General features: G+C 45.1%; 1 protein-coding gene across 2 annotated transcripts; it reads right to left on the bottom strand.

The window, feature by feature from the left end:
- Positions 1–5: 5 nt before the first annotated feature.
- inpp5d (inositol polyphosphate-5-phosphatase D) lies at positions 6–16,412 on the bottom strand. 2 transcript variants are annotated; one of them, XM_084472697.1, is made up of 27 exons: positions 16,087–16,412; positions 15,118–15,181; positions 13,760–13,895; positions 13,372–13,504; positions 13,080–13,220; positions 12,828–12,918; positions 12,546–12,623; positions 12,226–12,300; positions 12,004–12,127; positions 11,579–11,685; positions 11,142–11,244; positions 9,983–10,179; positions 9,670–9,787; positions 9,099–9,195; positions 8,522–8,660; positions 7,642–7,750; positions 7,454–7,542; positions 5,684–5,765; positions 5,471–5,560; positions 4,086–4,196; positions 3,797–3,873; positions 3,607–3,694; positions 3,066–3,212; positions 2,498–2,558; positions 2,247–2,402; positions 1,093–1,534; positions 6–425 (listed from the first exon to the last, which is right to left on the bottom strand). In XM_084472697.1, the coding sequence occupies exons 1-26, from the start codon at positions 16,224–16,226 to the stop codon at positions 1,093–1,095; spliced, it is 3,195 nt and encodes a 1,064-aa protein (XP_084328823.1). In that variant the 5' UTR covers positions 16,227–16,412; the 3' UTR covers positions 6–425. The 2 variants fall into 2 exon arrangements, with proteins under 2 accessions (XP_084328823.1, XP_084328822.1); XM_084472696.1 differs by having other exon boundaries at positions 1,097–1,534.
- Between the last annotated feature and the right edge of the window lie 1,064 nt (positions 16,413–17,476).

Here is a 17,476-nt window from a genome sequence, read left to right as displayed (position 1 = left end):
TGAAGTTGACACATTTTTATTAAGAGGTAGAATCACTATGTACAATATTTGCTTCATGGATGAAAAAAATTAAAAACAGGAACAAATTGTATTTCCTCTAAACGGCAGTAAATATGTGGAATTTGGTCTATATTTGTCTTAATTTTATTTAAAAAAAAAACATTTGTATTGTCTTTAATCTTTTTAGAAAGTAATTAATTAAAATTAAAATTAATTTTTAAACATTTAAACATTCCAGCCCAAACACCAACAGTAACAAACAGTGAATAATCATAAATGAAAATTTTCTTAGTAATTAAAGCGTATAGAAATGTGTTCACATGAATCCACTGTACAAAGTAGTCCTTTTCAAGATGGAGGCCGATGATGTCACAGGTCAACATCAGGGAGACTGCCCTGATGCACATGAGTCTCACTCACGTGCACTAAAGGGAGAGAGGATATGATCGTTATTATTGTTATCATCATCATCATAATACAATACAGAAAACTAGCAGTAGTACTCGCAGTAGTACTAAGCAGTGCCTACTTTTGGTTTCCTAGCAGGGATAGGTCTATAATACAATACTAGTATTAGCATTAGCAGTAGCATTATCAGTAGCATTAGCAGTAGTAATAGCAGTAGTACTAGCAGTAGCATTAGAAGTTGTACAAGCAGTACGTACTGTTTGTCCCAGCGGGTCTAGGTGGGTCTATAATACAGCATAGCGTGGTAGTACTAGCAGTAGCATTAGCAGTAGCATTAGCTGTAGTGTTTGCAGTAGTACTAGCAGTATCATTAGAAGTAGTGTGGGCAGTAGTACTAGCAGTAGCATTAGCAGTAGTACTAGCATTAGCAGCAGCATTAGCAGCAGCAGTAGCCGTACCTACTGTTTGTGGGCAGGGTCTATAATACACTATACTGTAGCAGTAGCATTAGCAGTAGTACTAGCAGTAGCATTAGCAGTAGTACTAGCATTAGCAGTAGCATTAGCAGCAACAGTAGCTGTACCTACTGTTTGTGGGCAGGGTCTATAATACACTATACTGTAGCAGTAGCATTAGCAGTAGTACTAGCAGTAGCAGCAGTATTAGCAGCAGCAGTAGCCGTACCTACTGTTTGTTAGCAGGCAGGGACTGGCTGGGTCTGGCGGGGGCTCTGGTGTGTGGGTCGCGGGGGTCGCGGGGCTCCCTAGTCTTGTGGAGGGGCTGGGGCTCCAGGAGGCCGGCCCTCTTGATGGGCAGCGGGGGGCGGGGCCCGGCAAGCACTATGCCCCCGTCGGACCGCTGCGGCACCACGGGCCTCTTGGACCCGGGGGCCAGGGACGCCGGCAGCGGAGGGGGCTTGCCCTCGGAGCAGGTGAAGGAGCGGTTCCGGGGCGTGGGCCTGGGGGGCCGGTCCGGGTCCCCATCCGGGGGCGGGGCCCCGGGGGCATCCGGGGGCGGGGTCGGGGGGTCCCACCGGGGGGGCTCCTGCTCCTTGCGGGCCTGTGTTACCATGGCGGCATAGAGGGGGTTGTCGAACATCTCCGTGCCGCTGCCCTCGCCCTCGTCGCTGATGATCAAAGATGGACACAAGAGAGACGCATGATGAGGTCATCAAAGGTGGACGAGCAAGGGATACATGATGAGGTCATCAAAGATGGACATGGACAAATATATCATTAGGCGAATTTCAGATCAAGCATGCGTTGCGTTGCCTCGCATAACATAATGCATTCTGGGATAAAAATGTCAGAAATGCTGGTGATAATTTCCCTATGCTACATGTCACATGACTTTAAAAACTTGCGGGAGCTCCCTCCTTCTGCTTTTCTGTGCATATGGTCTCAAATAAATGCGGACAGAAGACACTCCCCTCAACGTATCAAAACGTTGCCCTGGTTGGTTGGAATTACCACATGGAATTTCCCACGTGAGAAATGACAGAACTCCTTTCAAAGAGGCGTGTCCTCTCCCAAATGATGCTTGTTCAAACTACGAGAAGTGCACCTGTGTCCGACTTGACGTGGCGGGAACTTGACGTGTTTCTGACTAGTTCCGGCGGATGTTCTCAAGTCTCGTGCATGCAAGCGCTCAAATGCAGATGATCTGAAACACGCCTATTGTCCTAGTAAACATGTTTTTCATACTTACGCAGTTTGGGATGTCACTAACGGATAAATTGTGAGACGGCTTGTAACGGCCAATCAGCATCACACCCGGTGGTAAAGCTGGTGCCCTTTGAAACCAGGGGCCTTTGAAACGACCAAGAGGGGTAAACTCACGGGGTGTTGGGCACTCGGCCGTGACCAGGACGTTTGGGCGAGATGTTGCCGGCTTTGGGCGTGTAGCTCCACCCTTTGTCCATGGCGTAGCCAAACTTCACCCCCACGCCCATGTAGCTCGGGTTGTTTATATCCATAGTGTGGGCGACGGCAGATCTGGTCACCATGGAAACACCATCCAGTTAGCGTGACAGCCTGGACATGTGGAACAGTTGGTAGTGCTAAAAACAAACTAAGATGTAATGTCTCACCTGTTTTCTCCGGTTTTGCCCTTTGAACTGCCGTGGTCGTCCTTTTCCACTTTGATGAAGTCTGAATAAATGTAAAAAAAAAAAAAAAAGTATTTAGTTATCAATCTGTTGAAGGAGGAGCATCACTCAGAGGTATGGAGTAACCGACCAATCATACAGCCGTAGAGGAGTAATCGACCAATCACACAGCAGTACAGGACTAATCAACCGTTGATACGGGACTACAAGAGTAATCGACCAATCACACAGCAGTACACAACTAATCGCCCAATGACACAGCAGTACAGGAGAATCGACCAATCACGCAGCAGTACACAACTAATCGTCCAATCACACAGCAGTACAGGAGAATCGACCAATCACACAGCAGTACAGGAGTAACCGACCAATCACGCAACAGTACAGGACTTATCGACCAATCACACAACAGTACAGGACCATTGACACAGGGCTACAAGATCAACTGCGGTTCACGTCTCAGCGACCAATCACACAGCAGTACACAACAAATCGCCCAATCACACAGCAGTACAGGCTGTGTGACCGACCAATGATGTGGCAGACTGACCGTAGAGCTTCTCTCTCTGCTTGCACTCGGTGAGGTGTAGACCGATGATGCCCGTCAGCATGCCGGTGCTCTCTCCGCGGTGCGTTAGCGACACGCTGAAACCTGCCTTACAGGCCTCTGCCGCGCGCAGCGCAACACAGCCCTCACCTAGCAACGCCAAGAGTAGGCAGTTAGCTAGCTAGCTCCAGAGAATTCGACTAGCTAACAAGAAACAAACTAAAGACAAAGCTAAAAACAAACTAGCTAAATAAACCAACTAGCTAGCTTATTAATTGTGTTAATATTATTATAACTTCATTAATATAGCAGTTAAGTTATTATCAAGAGGTAGATAGTGAGTTAGTTTGAATAAAAATATATACATCTTACTAAGTTAAATATAATAATGTATACTGACTAACTTAAATATTTAGGTAGCTTGTTAGTTAGTTAAATAGTAAGTCATTGCATGTGTGTCTATAGCACCGTGCTCTTTGATCATATGCTAGGCTGTGTGGGTGAACTAAGGCTGTGTGTATTAGTGAATCCTGTGTGCGTTTACCGTACGACTCGTCACAATCCGTGGACTTCACACAGATGAGGATATGCTGGTCCAGCAGATACTCCGGATCAGAGATGATAGGGGTGAGCTGCGACAGGGAGAACAGAAATAAATTAAAGTATAAATATTTGACATATTTTGAAATGTTAACAGACTATGATGTGGATCGTTTGTTTAGTTTCCTGGTCACCTGGATTTCCCCGAAGCAGACTTTGATGGAGCCGTTATTGTGGTCAGTGTTCTCTCCTTCTGAGGTCTTCACTATCTCTGTTCACAGGAGGATTCACCGTCACATTAGCATGCATTTATACCGTATTTATATAGCATGCATTTATACCGTAAAAAATTATATTTAAATTCTCTATTAGTTTCTGATGGTGCTGCAGCCACTGCAGTTTCCCTCTGGATAACTTAAGTAATATCTGCTCTTATGGTATACTTTATAGAAAGGGTCCGGTGTATATATCCGTGGATCTTACTCTCCAGGCAGCTGGAGTGGAACTCGATGAAGAACTTTGTCTTGGATTTAGTGCAGAGTGTGGCGATGCAGTTCATGAACTTAATCCCTCCTTCAGATGCACTGCTGGGGTCTGAAGAACAGAGAGGATTTCATACCATATGCACACCAATATTTCATACCATATTCTGGCCAATATTTCATACCATATGCACGCCAATATTTCATCCCATATGCACACCAATACGTCATGCCTAATACATGGTAATATCAATCATCATATTTAATTTGATATATTTCACTACTTGGAGGTTTTCTGTTGGTTGCAGTCTGCAACCTGACCGTTATGGCTGGTTCATCGGTTGCCCCGATTCGTTCATCGCAGACAAATTTGCATGCCAGAATTTTTGGGGGAATCGGAGGGAACCCCGCCACCAGTTGTGAGAGGGAATCGCATGAACAGCTGTTTACTAACTAGTAAAGAAATAACTAAAGTAAGGACTAGTAGAGATGCGCGGTTGGCGGTAATACCCGGGCGGACACCACGGATAATCCGCAGGTTGGATGGATTGCGTGGAAGAAAAGTAAGTAAGTAATATCCACTTGGATGAATTACGGGTGGGTCGCAGTTACACTCGTCCGCTGGTTACCATCAGCATTCCAGCTGCTGCCTATGCCCTCACACATTGTTAAAATCATACGTTGGATGCTTTATTCTTTCCATGTGGCTTTTAGTTAATGATCGGGCTATAATAAGACCACGTTGGTTGTGTAATCGCTGACAATAGGGGACATTTCATAGTGGTTGAACATTTTAGCATGCCGACAGACTTTTGTTGGGACGCTGTACACGCAACTCAAAATCGGGATGGGTGCGGGTATTAATTGTTGAAAAAAACATTGCTGCGGGTGGATTATTGATATTAAGCAGCGGGTGCGGATGACATTACAGCTCATCCGCGCATCTCTCTAGACTTCACTGCACTACACCCTAACCCTAACCCTAACCCTGACCGCCATCATAATGCCTAGACCGTAGTATAGGAACTCGGGATCCATTGTTATTGACACTTTGTTGCTGCGTTGTTGCTGCGTGTGTCGTGAACGATACAAAGTAAAGATTATCTAGAGCATCGCACCCTCGAATCTTGTAGTGTGGCCAGTCTTCCGACGAGACGAAGCCAGATTTCCTGGCGATGTGATCGCATAGTGTGACATGTTAAATCGTGGAGGAATATCTGAGAATCGTGTAGTCTGAATCAGCCATTAGAGGCCGATAAATCCTACACACTCCACTTGAATATTCTTAACGTTTCTTAGATTTTCAATTTTAATTGACGTGGCGGAAGGAAGCATTGGGAAGTCCAACATACGATACTTCAACAGAAGTACTATTTGAATATGTACCGTGTTTGGAGACAAACTGAGAAGTCACGCCCACTTCAAACGTGGCGAACACCGGAGAGTGGTCGCTGGTCATGATGTCAGTCGTGCACCCTGCAATGTGGAAAACACACACACACACACACATAAACCAAATTATTGCACTTAAACACTTAAACACCAAACCAACCAATTAACTCAAACACCTGGGATTACCCAGAATGCCTCTGTCCTCACCGTAGGATTGTGAGACCACGTGGACTAGCGGGTAGGACTTCCTCAGGACCCGGTCGCACCACGACGGGAGGTTGTACTTGGTCTGCCGAGAAACAATACATCATACACTGTGGAACCTAATATAACTAGAAAATGCATTTCCTGCAGAAAATGCAGTGAGTGCTGTAGTGCAAAGTGAGGTTAAAAATATGTTTTAATAAAGACACATAGTTTAAGACGTAAAGAAATGTTAAATGGCTTAAATCAAGTGAAGGGTTTTGAACAAAAGTTCAAAAGTCTAAATGGAGTAAACAATTTAAACATGCACACCATTTAAGAAAATGGAAATGGTTGGAAACAAATAAAGTGACAGCTGAATGAAAAGCGCAAAGCATTGCTAAAAATGCAGAAATGTAAAATGAATTGAACTGAAGAATCTGAAAGGTCAAATGTATTGCCCTGCACTGCTGAAAAACCTGGAAGCTCGAAATCGAAAACTGACTGACGCTGAATTGCATTACCTGAAGAAAAAGTGCTGCAATACATAGTTACAAAAGCTGGAAGCTAAACTGTGATACTATCGAAGCTGGAAGATAGTAGTAGTAGTGGTACTAGCTGTAGTAGTAGTAGTAGTAGTAATGATAGTATTAGCTGAAATAGTCGTAGTAGTAGCTGAAGTAGAAGTAGTCTGTGTAGTAGTAGTCGCTGTAGTAGTAGTAGCTGAAGTAATAGTGGTACTAGCTGCACAAACGATATGCCATATGAAAGGTATGGTATTGATTTGTAGAAAGAATTATTATAATCCCGCCAGTATTTTTTTTTTAAACCTGCTGAAATTGTATGTACTCGCCTAATGCAAATTTTTCCAGCCTAACGTGATTAAAAGTAGTCCAATTGAGCAGGAAAAACTGCCCAATCTGGCAACACTGCCTGCATGTCCTCGCGCTCTAACCTCAACATAAATGAGACCAACTGAAAACAAAGCTGATATGGAACTTAAACTGTGATTTTGAAAAAATAATAAAAGTAATCGGAATTCTGTTTCCAGATTATTGAAGATAAAAGTGTGTTAATTTGTTAAACCTTTGAACGAGGGTTAATGATAAAATATTGACCAAGTTACGAAGTCTGAAGTGTCAGAGAATGGGCGGACGGCGGAGCCGTCCTCACATTGACCTCCATTGTAAAAAATAGTATTTTAAAAGTAGAATATATATTAAAAATCTGAAAAGAAGCGCGCGATTTCAAGCTAAATTTAACATTTTAAAATTGGAATGGAGTCTCTAGGTGAAAAATTGATGTAGGTCCCAAAGTTTTTTAAAATGTTCAATTTAGCTTGAAATCGCGCGCTTCTTTTCAGATTTTTAATATATATTCTACTTGTAAAATACTGTTTTTTGGAGGTCAATGGGCGGACGGCTCCGCCGTCCTCACATTGACCTCCATTGTATGGAGTCTCTAGGAATGGAGTCTCTAGGTGAAAAATTGATGTAGGTCCCAAAGTTTGTAGAGAATAATAAAGAAGAAGAAGAGAGAAAGAATAAAACTTAAGAAGAACAATAGTTGAGCGCTGCATGCAGCACTCACCTAATAATCCATCGTATACTGTATAACTTCTTATAATATTATATCTTGTACTGTATAACTTAATATAATAATAATACATCATGTACTGCATAACCTAATATAATAATAATACATCATACACTGCATAATATGATACTGCACACTGTATCCGTGTGGACTGCAGCCACCAGGAGGTGATGGAGGGGCGTGGTTCAGAGTGCTCACCCCGGTGGCTTTGGCCTTGGTGTACGCGTACTTCTCCCGCGTCTCCCTCTCGAAGCGGTACGTTGGGGGGAATGTGACTTCCTCCTCAGCTGCAGGCAATGGTCGGAACATTTTCAGCAAGGGATTAGTACGGTTGTCATGGTGACTGACCAATATATGGATGTATGAGTGGGCCTGTCTGGACTCACAGAAGTGCAGGAAGACCTTGCCCTCATCTCGCTCCGTGTTCAACTGGTCTTTGCCCAGCAGCTCCTGGTACTGCTGCTGCTTGATCTTCGACACAATGTTCTCCGCCTCCTGTGGGGAGAACACAGTCAAGGAGTCTGTTACCTGCACCTACCTGTTAGATACATACACCTGTTACCTGTGAACACCTGTAACCTACAGACACCTGTTACCTGCACCTACCTGTTATCTGCATCTACCTGTGACATACAAACACCTGTTACCTGTGAACACCTGTTACCTGCATCTACCTGTTAGATACATACACCTGTTACCTGTGAAGACATGTAACCTACAGACACCTGTTACCTGCATCTACCTGTTAGATACATACACCTGTTACCTGTGAACACCTGTAACCTACAGACACCTGTTACCTGTAGACAATATACGTGTCTATTACCTTTATATACAGTCCATCCTTTACATAATGTACATTATTTGCTTTGAGATAATTTGATCCAAAGAAAAAAATATAAAATATCTAATATAAAAAATAATAAATGTCTAAAATATCAGACATCGATTTGATAGGTAATGCTTCAGCAAACTCCCTACAGGTTAGTTTCATATGCTCATGATCAGTAATCTTCCTCTTTGGTGTCCCATGTCAGACTGGGTCTCCAGTAGGCCTCCTAGGAGGAGGTCCATGGTCTGTGGCTTCGCTTTGCAGTCACACATGGTGGGCCGCGTCGTACAACCGATGTACTACAGAGTGAACCTGATCTTTAACACACTCCTATAATAGCACATATTGAGGATGTGGTATGGCACCTTGTTCATAGCACAGCCAGCTCTGTGTTTCACTATCTGTAAGTCAGCCAGCTGCTGTGCGGGACTCACCGTGGAGGGCAGCTCTATGCGGTAGTTGAGATCCCCCAGCCAGAAGAGGTGTGTGAAGCGGTGAGTGATATCAAAAGGGTTCAGTTTCTTATCGCCCGAATTCAGGATGTTCAGAATATTGATGTAATTCTGATTTCGTCTGCAACATGGGAGAAAATGTTAACTGGAAATACAGTTTGGGATTTCAGAAATCAATTCTGTATTGTTAGACAGTGTAACTTTGTGTAGTTTTTATATTGTACTATATTAGATACCATTACATTACTTTATATTCGATTATATTTATATACAGTATATATATATTATATACATCTATACATATTCACATATATATATATTATAAATTGCATATTTTATTAAATAAATACATTAATTCATTAACACATTAATTAAATTACACTCTGTACACTCGTACATTAATACATAACATTATTACGTTAATACACTGGTACATTAATACATTACATTATTACGTTAATACACTGGTACATTAATACATTACATTATTACGTTAATACACTCTTATATTAATACATTACATTATGACATGCCTACAGTATTATGTCCGGCTCCTGACCTGAGTTTCTTCTCGCTGCCGGATGTCAGGTGACTGTTGATGAATCCGAAGGAGGTGCCATTGAACATGAAGGATACACCCACCGCTCCCTTGTTCCCTGTGTAGAAACACACAGGTTAGCATTCACCTGCGAGCTAGCTCCTAACTGCTGGATGCTAACACAGAGCTGCCAACTCTCACTTTCACCACGTGACACACGGTTGTACCCAAAACGCGTCCGTCCACCCCGTCCACCCGTCCACCCCCCCCCCCCCCCCCCGTCAACAATCCCGATCGCCCCTCCCCCCCACCCCTCAACAATCCTGATCGCCCCCCCCCCACAGTCAACATTTACACCCGCGGACCCTGCTATAAGGTATGCATTACAAGATTCTACAGAATAGAATCTCACGCCAGCGAAAAACCCAAAAGTTGGCAGCCCTGCTAACATCTAGCTGCTAACTGCTAGATGCTAACAGCTAGCTGATAACAGCCAGATGCTAACAGCTAGCTGCTAACAACTAGATGCTAACTGTGAGCTGATAACTGATAGCCACTAGATACTAACTTCTAGCGGGTAAAGGGAACGTACCTAGTGTGTTGGCGATCCCGGTCTTCACACTGTCCGAGAAGACGTGTGAGATTCTGTTCTCGTGCTCCGGTTTCGCTAGAACCAGGATCCGGATGTTCCACAGTGTCTGGATGGAGATCTGGAGGGAAGAAATTGATCAAAGATTAGGGGGTTTAGACCCCCAGCCGAAGGGTTGGTCAATGTTTCTGTTATTTTGGACTAAATTACATAAAGTTGTAAAACAGGGAAAATTCTCTGTAAAATACATGAAGTCTGCTACCTCCGTCTAAAAGGTAGTACAGCAGGAGAGATGGAGAGCGTAGGGACCATGTACCAGTTTGAAGGAGATGTCGGTGATGATCCTCAGGGTGTTCTTCACAGTGTCCGTCCACTCCCTCTCTCCCAGGGGGTCCTCCTGGGTGCCGATCACGTACAGGTCGTGGGGGATGTGGTCGGCAGTGTCGTCCCGGGTCTTCCCCTGACCCTTACACTGGAACCAGGACCTGAGGCTCTGGGGCGGGCCCGCATTACCTGCCAGGGGGGGGTGTGTTTAGGAGACAGGAGAACCCAGCTGTTCTAGACGATGTCATCAGTGGGTTTAGAACCCAACTGTTCTAGATACGATGTCATCAGTGGGTTTAGAACCCAGCTGTTCTAGAGACCAGTCCGAACCCTGGGAGTCCATCAGCCTGCCACTAGACCAGGGGTCAGCAACCTTTTCAACATGTAGTGCCAGTTGGACATTTTCTCGTTAATGAGTGTGCCTTAAGGAACAATATATTAAATATTAAGCTGAATTATGACACAGCGACCAAAAACATTTCCAGAAGACCTGGAATTGTATTATTTCCATATAGTCCACAATCATGCATCAACATTTTAAAGTTTTTTTTTGTTGTTATATTTGCAACATGGGCTTACAAATTATAATTACATATATCCCATCTTAAAATACTGCTTTCAGAAACTCAAAAACATATTTGCACTGTGAGAAATGTAAAAACAGACATTATATGAGAATGATGGAAACATCCACATCAATATCTTTAAGACATGTACAGCTTTGCAAAAAAACATGTGAAGGCCATGCATACAGGCCACTTGCAACAATCTTTTAAATATTTTCTTCTCTATTACTCACAACATAGGTTTAAAAACGATTAATTGATCCCAATTCAGAACACTGCTTTCAGTAACTCATTTAAACATATTTGCACTGGGAGGAAATGCCCAAAACTGAATAAAGTGCAAAACAAATCGGTAGTAATGATTACGCTGCCGCATTGTAGCGGTGAAAAAAATATATATATATTTTTTGCAAGTGTGCCAATGATTATGCGTCCACGTGCCAGTGGTGGCACGCGTGCCTAGGGTTGCCGACCCCTGCACTAGACCGTCCTTAATGATAATATAGCAGGCCTGTACAATGGAAAAAACCATTGTGAATACTATGGATGTAGCTATGCTACGTAGCTATGCTAAGCTGTTCTTACCCATATTCCAGGTGCCCACGAACACAGTGATCATGTCCGGGTCGAGTTTGGCCGAGTGCTTGTTCTTCAGCTGTTGGAGAAGCTGGCAAAATCCTTCCCTTTTCTGTCCAGAAAAAAGGTGTAAAAAACAGTTGCTAAAAACATCCAGGAAAACTGCTAACTGTAACTATATAAATACAACAGATTCACACTCATTTGTTTCTTTGCTGAAAGAAAAAACCTTTAGGAAAAAGGGTTTCAAACTCTCTGAACTGAAGCTTTAGAAAAGAGACACATCACTGAATAATGACGGTAAAGCACTTGTGAAATAGGTCTTAATTAATGCACAGATCAAGTGATTACGAAATACATTATAACCTCATTCACGTTTTTACAGAAGTGATCAACTGTACACTGTCAAGGTCATAGTTTCAGAAATATGTCGGTTCAAATCATACCTTTGTGTCGTAAAAAATAATATCTTTCTTTAGAATCTTCTCTTTGTCTGTCTCCAGGACGATGACGAGTTTAGCGGGCATCTTCTGGGACTTGACCAGCTTGAGAACTAGAAGAGACACAGAGAACGTTCTGAGAGAGAGGGAGAGTGAGAGAGAGAGAGGGAGAGAGATGAGAGATAGAGAATGAGAGAGGAGGGAGAGAGAGAGAGATGGGGAGAGAGAGAGTGAGAAAGAGAGAAAGAGATGGGGAGATAGAGAGAGAGAGAAAGAGAGAGATACTGGGGGAGAGAAAAATGGGGAAAGGGAAAGAGAAAGAGAGAGAAAGAATGAGAGAGGGAGAGAGAAAGTGAATGAGAGAGGGGGTAGAGAGGAGGGTGAGAGAGATAGAGATGGGGAGAGAGAGTTTCTCCAGAGTGTGGACCTACTCTTGTTCTGGAGGTAGTACTTGTCCTCAGAGCCGTCCTTAGACTTCTTGAAGTACAGTCGCCCGGTCTCCACGTCCACCTTGAGGAATATCTTGGTGGAGATCCCCAGGGAGTCGGACTTGACCTGCGGGGGTCGGAGGAGAAGAGGGTTCTGGTGAGATGTTCTGAGTAGTAAGTACAAAGAGTTAGAGTAGATCGACCGTTGACATGTTCCTGGGAGACCTCAAACGTGGGCGGGATGAGAGATCTCTTGTGGCCCCCGTCGAAGCCCACCGACTCAATCACAGAACTCTTGGCCTGAAACCCACGGATTAAGAGAGGGGGGAGAGAGAGAGAGAGAGAGGGGTGGGGAGAGAGGGAGGGAGAGAGAGAGAGAGAGAGAAAGAGGAGAGGGGGAGGAGAGAGAGAGGGGGGAGAGGTATAATGAGAAAGGAAGAGAGAGAGAAAGAGAGAGAGACAGGGAGAGAGAAACCCGCAGATTAACAAAACGTCGCGAACAAAGCGAGTGAACTGGAGATGGCACATTAGAACATCAGGATTACCTTCTCTTCTATCGAGTGGAGCAGTTTGGTCAGTTGTTCCAGCCTGGAGGACATGGACTGAACTGGATCAGCAAAAACCTGGAGAGAGAGAGAGAGAGAGAGGGGGAAGGAAGAGGGAGAGCAGGACAGAGGCAAAGAGAAAGTAAGAGAATTAAAAGAGAGGGAAAGTACATTTTTCTATTTCCGTCAGCCTGTGTGATGTTTGTAAGAAACACCATTGTAAATAAAGGTTGCCATGTCACGTCCAACACATTGGGGTAAGGCAGAGTTGACTCCACCTACTTGGCTCCTGGAGCGACCAATCCCGGGACAGATCTGCTGGTCCAGAACCGTCTGGAACGCCCCAAGGGTGGGGACGATGCGGGAAATCTCACTACAGGAACCATGACAACCACAACAACAACAACAACATCAACACCAACAACATCAACAGCCTCAGTGAGTGTGTGTGTGTGTGTTAGTGTGTATGTGTTTATGCATGTGCATGTGTGAATGAGTGTGTGTGTGTGTGTGTGTGTGTGTGTGTATACGTACTTGTTGAGGTTCTTGCAGAGGCCCAGGATGAGTTTCTTGAGGCTGGGCAGCGAGTGGTTCCCGCTGTGGACCTGAGCCGCGTCCAGGACCAGAGAGGAGGAGAAGTAGTCCTGCAGCGCCCTCTGGTGCTCCTCTGGGACCCTGGGGGAGGGGGACCGGGGGAGGTGAGGGGAAGGGGGGAGGCGAAGGTGTGATTTGAGGGTGTGAATGTGTTAAGGTGTGAGGTGAATGTGTGATGTGGAGCTGAGAGGTGGAGCTTTCAGGTGTGTTGTGAAGGAGTGATGGGTCTTACGCTGACAGGTCGACCAGCTGCAGCCGCTGTAGGAAGAGGTCTGCCAGCGCGCTGCAGGCCTGCTCCCGGCTCTCCGTCACATCGCTGGCCGGGAAGTTACGGGGTGGCAGCTGTGGCGGGTGGCTGGTGTGTTCTGGAGACGGAGAGAACGCACAACACACTGTATCTGACAACACAACAACACGCAGTATCAGACACATCGTTGTGTGTTCTTCACAACACAGAGAACGCACAACAGACAGCAACACACAACAACACGCTGTATCACACACATCCGCCGCTTCGGTCACCACAGAACCACATGCTCCAGGGTCGGAATAACGCACAGGAACGTCGTCTCCGGATCCACACTGCCCCCCCCCCCCCCCCGCAGAGCTGGGTGGGGTACCTGTGTCATCGTCCAGCCCCTCCTCCTTGGGGACAGGGTACTGGAGGTGGGTGACCAGGCCCATGTTGGGGCTGTAGTACGCCTCCACCAGGTCGGACAGCACCGAGAAGAACCGGTTGGGGACGCCCTCCGAGGCCTGGGGGGTGGGAGGGGGGGAAGGCACAGTGCGGGGCGGGGGGGGGGGGGGGGGGGGGGTCACTTTCACAAGGAAGGGAGCTGGAGGAGAACGTTCATGACTCTCTCTCTGTCCGTCACTCAGGTTGTCAGTTGAAGCTCTGTTTCATTAATTTGTTATTTTGGTGGTTTTACAATTTGAACAAACAAAGGAAAAAATAAAAGTGGGCCTATTGATATAATTCACCAGTCACAATCTGTGAACACCTTTAAAATAAACCTTAAAACACACCTATTTAGTTCAGCATTCTCTCTCATAAATAAATTATTTTTCTTTATTTTCATTGCATTGTTAAGCACCTTATATTGCAATTTTGAACGAAAGGCACTATATAAATAAAGTTGCAATATTGAAAATAATTTTTAAAAAGCGACACTATAGAAAGAAAGTACATTTCATTCTTTCTAGTTGCACTTCCTCTAACACTGGGCATATGAATATCCTCCTTTCTGTCGTTCTCTCAGTCTGTCGGTCCGTCTGTTTTTCTGTCTTTCACAACCCACACAATTCTGTGAGCGAATATTGTCTCTACGACTACTTATTTTAAAAAAAGAAAGAAGTACAACGTATAATACTAAAAATACGTAGACATACACTCATACAGATCTGTCTTCACTCGCGTGTTAGCACGATCAACCTTGTGGCTGTTGGAAGCTTCTCAACCTATTACCACATGGAGTGTGGTTATAACACTAATATATCTGGCACACAAACACATGAGTCGTGTGAACACCAAACAATCTACAACAGACCAGACCCTGCGGGGAAGTCTGCCAAGCACAGTGTCCACTTCCTCGTTCTAACCAAAGAGCCAAACTGTGAAAGATACCGCTCAGAGCTGTATGGTACAACGGCAGACAGAAAACGATCACAAAGTGATGTCTCCCTGTTTGTATTTCAACTGGACGGCACTTCACACACTTTGAAGAGGAATCCAGGCACTCAGAGAGATCAGAGCAGTCCTCCAAAAGAACAAGATCTGAGCTTCATGTGAGGCGGTGTGGTGTGAGGTGACAGGTTGTTCTAGAAACGATGTCATCAGCGGGTTTAGAACCCAGCTGTTCTAGAGACAATGTCATCAGCGGGTTTAGAACCCAGCTGTTCTAGAGACGATGTCATCAGCGCGTTTAGAACCCAGCTGTTCTAGACGATGTCATCAGTGGGTTTAGGAGACAGAACCCACCTGTACTGAGAGCTGCTGTTCTTCGTTAGGTAGGATCCTGTATGTGTACACACAGTTCTGGTACCTGTTCACACACACACACACACACACACACACACACACACACACGTGCATTTAGAACACATTAGAACACAGACACACACAACATGCATGTGTGTGTGTGCTTGTGGGTGTATGCACATTTTAAAGCAGCCTTACAAACATGCATGCATGTGTCTCCAAATGATGAACCCAACAAAAAACATGACATTATCTGACCTGTATTGTTAACTCACTCTAGTTGGCATATCTAATAGAGTTGAACCAAATAGTAAAATATGTTCTTGTTTTGTTGTGTAAGCACATCCGTGGGGAGCAGTTCTTCAGATGCGTGTGATGCCGTGTTGGTTCATCATGTGTGACAGGAGCTCAAGAGGAGACCCACAGATAGAGCACAGCTTTGACACTTTGACTGTTATCATGCACTGGTATGCAAACTCATGAGGAACTAGCATGCAGAGCTCTGACCCCGGGCCACTATGCAAATACTGCAGATACAGCTGATCACACACATCCACACTGATACACACATATGCATTACACATACACACATATATACACTGATACACACATATATATATCACATATATATCACATACAGTATACACACATACATCACAGATACATATATACACATATATTCATCACCATTACATCGCCACACACGTCGTCAACTAGGAAACGAGAAAATTACGTAAATCTATCCACAGTTCTAAGTCAAACTTACATGTCAGTTAAAGACCCCCCACCCCCCCAACACACACACACACACACACACACACACACACACACACACACACTTTCATGCACACACATGCATGCAGCCTCACACATACTCTCTAGCAGACAAACAAACACACACACACAGACTAAAGCACACACACACACAGACACATACACACACACACACACCCATCGATTGTAACTCACAGCACACAGAGTGCGTAGGCCCCCAGGATGGACTCGCTGCCCCGCAGGATGAAGCTCCCGTCGCGGCCTTCCTTGGAGAGCAGGACCTCCGCCCGTGACCGGGTGATGGTGCCATGGTACCAGGGCTGGAAGTGGGGCATCCTGCCTCCCTCACACACACACACACACACACACACACACACACACACACTCTCTCTCAGTCACACACTCTCGCTCTCTCTCTCCGTGTCGAGTTGTTTTACATGCGGGCTGGCCGTGCGCTGTGCTCTCCGCTGTCAGGGCTGTCGGGGCCGCTCTCCTCCTCCTCCTCCTCCGCTGTGTGTCGGGCTGCTGGTGCGACGCCGGCTTCCTGTTGGGGAGCCGCCGCGCTGTCAGAGGAAGGAGCCTCCGTCACAACCGGCACTTCCTCATTCAGGGGCCCGAAGCGAGAGAGCGAGAGAGAGAGAGAGAGAGAGAGAGAGAGACACTGAGAGTGAGTGAGTGAATGAGAGAGAGGGGGGGAGAGAGAGAGAGAAGGAGTGATTAAGTGAGTGAGTGAGAGGGGGGGAGAGAGACAGAGACAGAAAAAGAGAGGGAGAGAGAGAGGTGGTATTGTGCACACAACTAATAGACATATAATGTACTCTTAATTCTTTAATTCTCAACGGCCGCCGGATTAAAAAGAGGAATTTGTTCTTGACTTATAGAAGGGGAAGTGAGTTGTGTGGCCAAAGGCAGCTGCTGCTTATCTCCGTTAAACCCTGAACCCATCAGCAGACACACCTGGGCTTCACACCTTGCCCCCCGCCCTCCCCAGACGGACAGGAGACTCCGGCAAGAGGAAGGACTCTAAATAATGAAGTTACTTTCAAACAGTTACTTTCCAGTTTTTAAACGAATGAGAAACCTTCCACTGGTTCTAAACCGTGTCTCTGCTTTAGTGTATAGTCTGTGTTAGTAGTAGTTGATATTAGTAGCTGGTGTAATAAGTTACAGAGGGGACACGATGAGGTATACTTAGATGCAGGAAGTGCTGCTTCAGAGCGGTTTATGATGTGAGGCCCGGACAGGAAGTCTTGCTCAAATAAGAAAAGACGAAAAAAAACACAACCTCACCAGACCGCAAGCTGGGTCACATGACGCGGAGAGAGAGCAGCCAAGAGTCCTGTGTCCTCATAAGGGCTGTCACTTACTTGACTGACACTTGTACTTGTACAAAGTTAAAGGCTTGTTTACAAACGTTTTACTACAAGTAAAAATGGCAAAATAAACTGTCGGAACACAATGCTGACAACAGCAACATTTTTAAGTTTTAAGAGTTAATAGTTTAGAGTTAAAAACCTTCAATGAACATTCCATTAGGGTCAAGAAAAACTATCAGGCGAGTGTTTACAGGGGTGGCACATGACCC

The sequence above is a fragment of the Micromesistius poutassou genome (assembly GCF_964030765.1).
Source record: "Micromesistius poutassou genome assembly, chromosome: 9".
NCBI classification, from domain to species: domain Eukaryota; kingdom Metazoa; phylum Chordata; class Actinopteri; order Gadiformes; family Gadidae; genus Micromesistius; species Micromesistius poutassou.
This window is presented reverse-complemented; position numbering and strand designations above follow the sequence as displayed.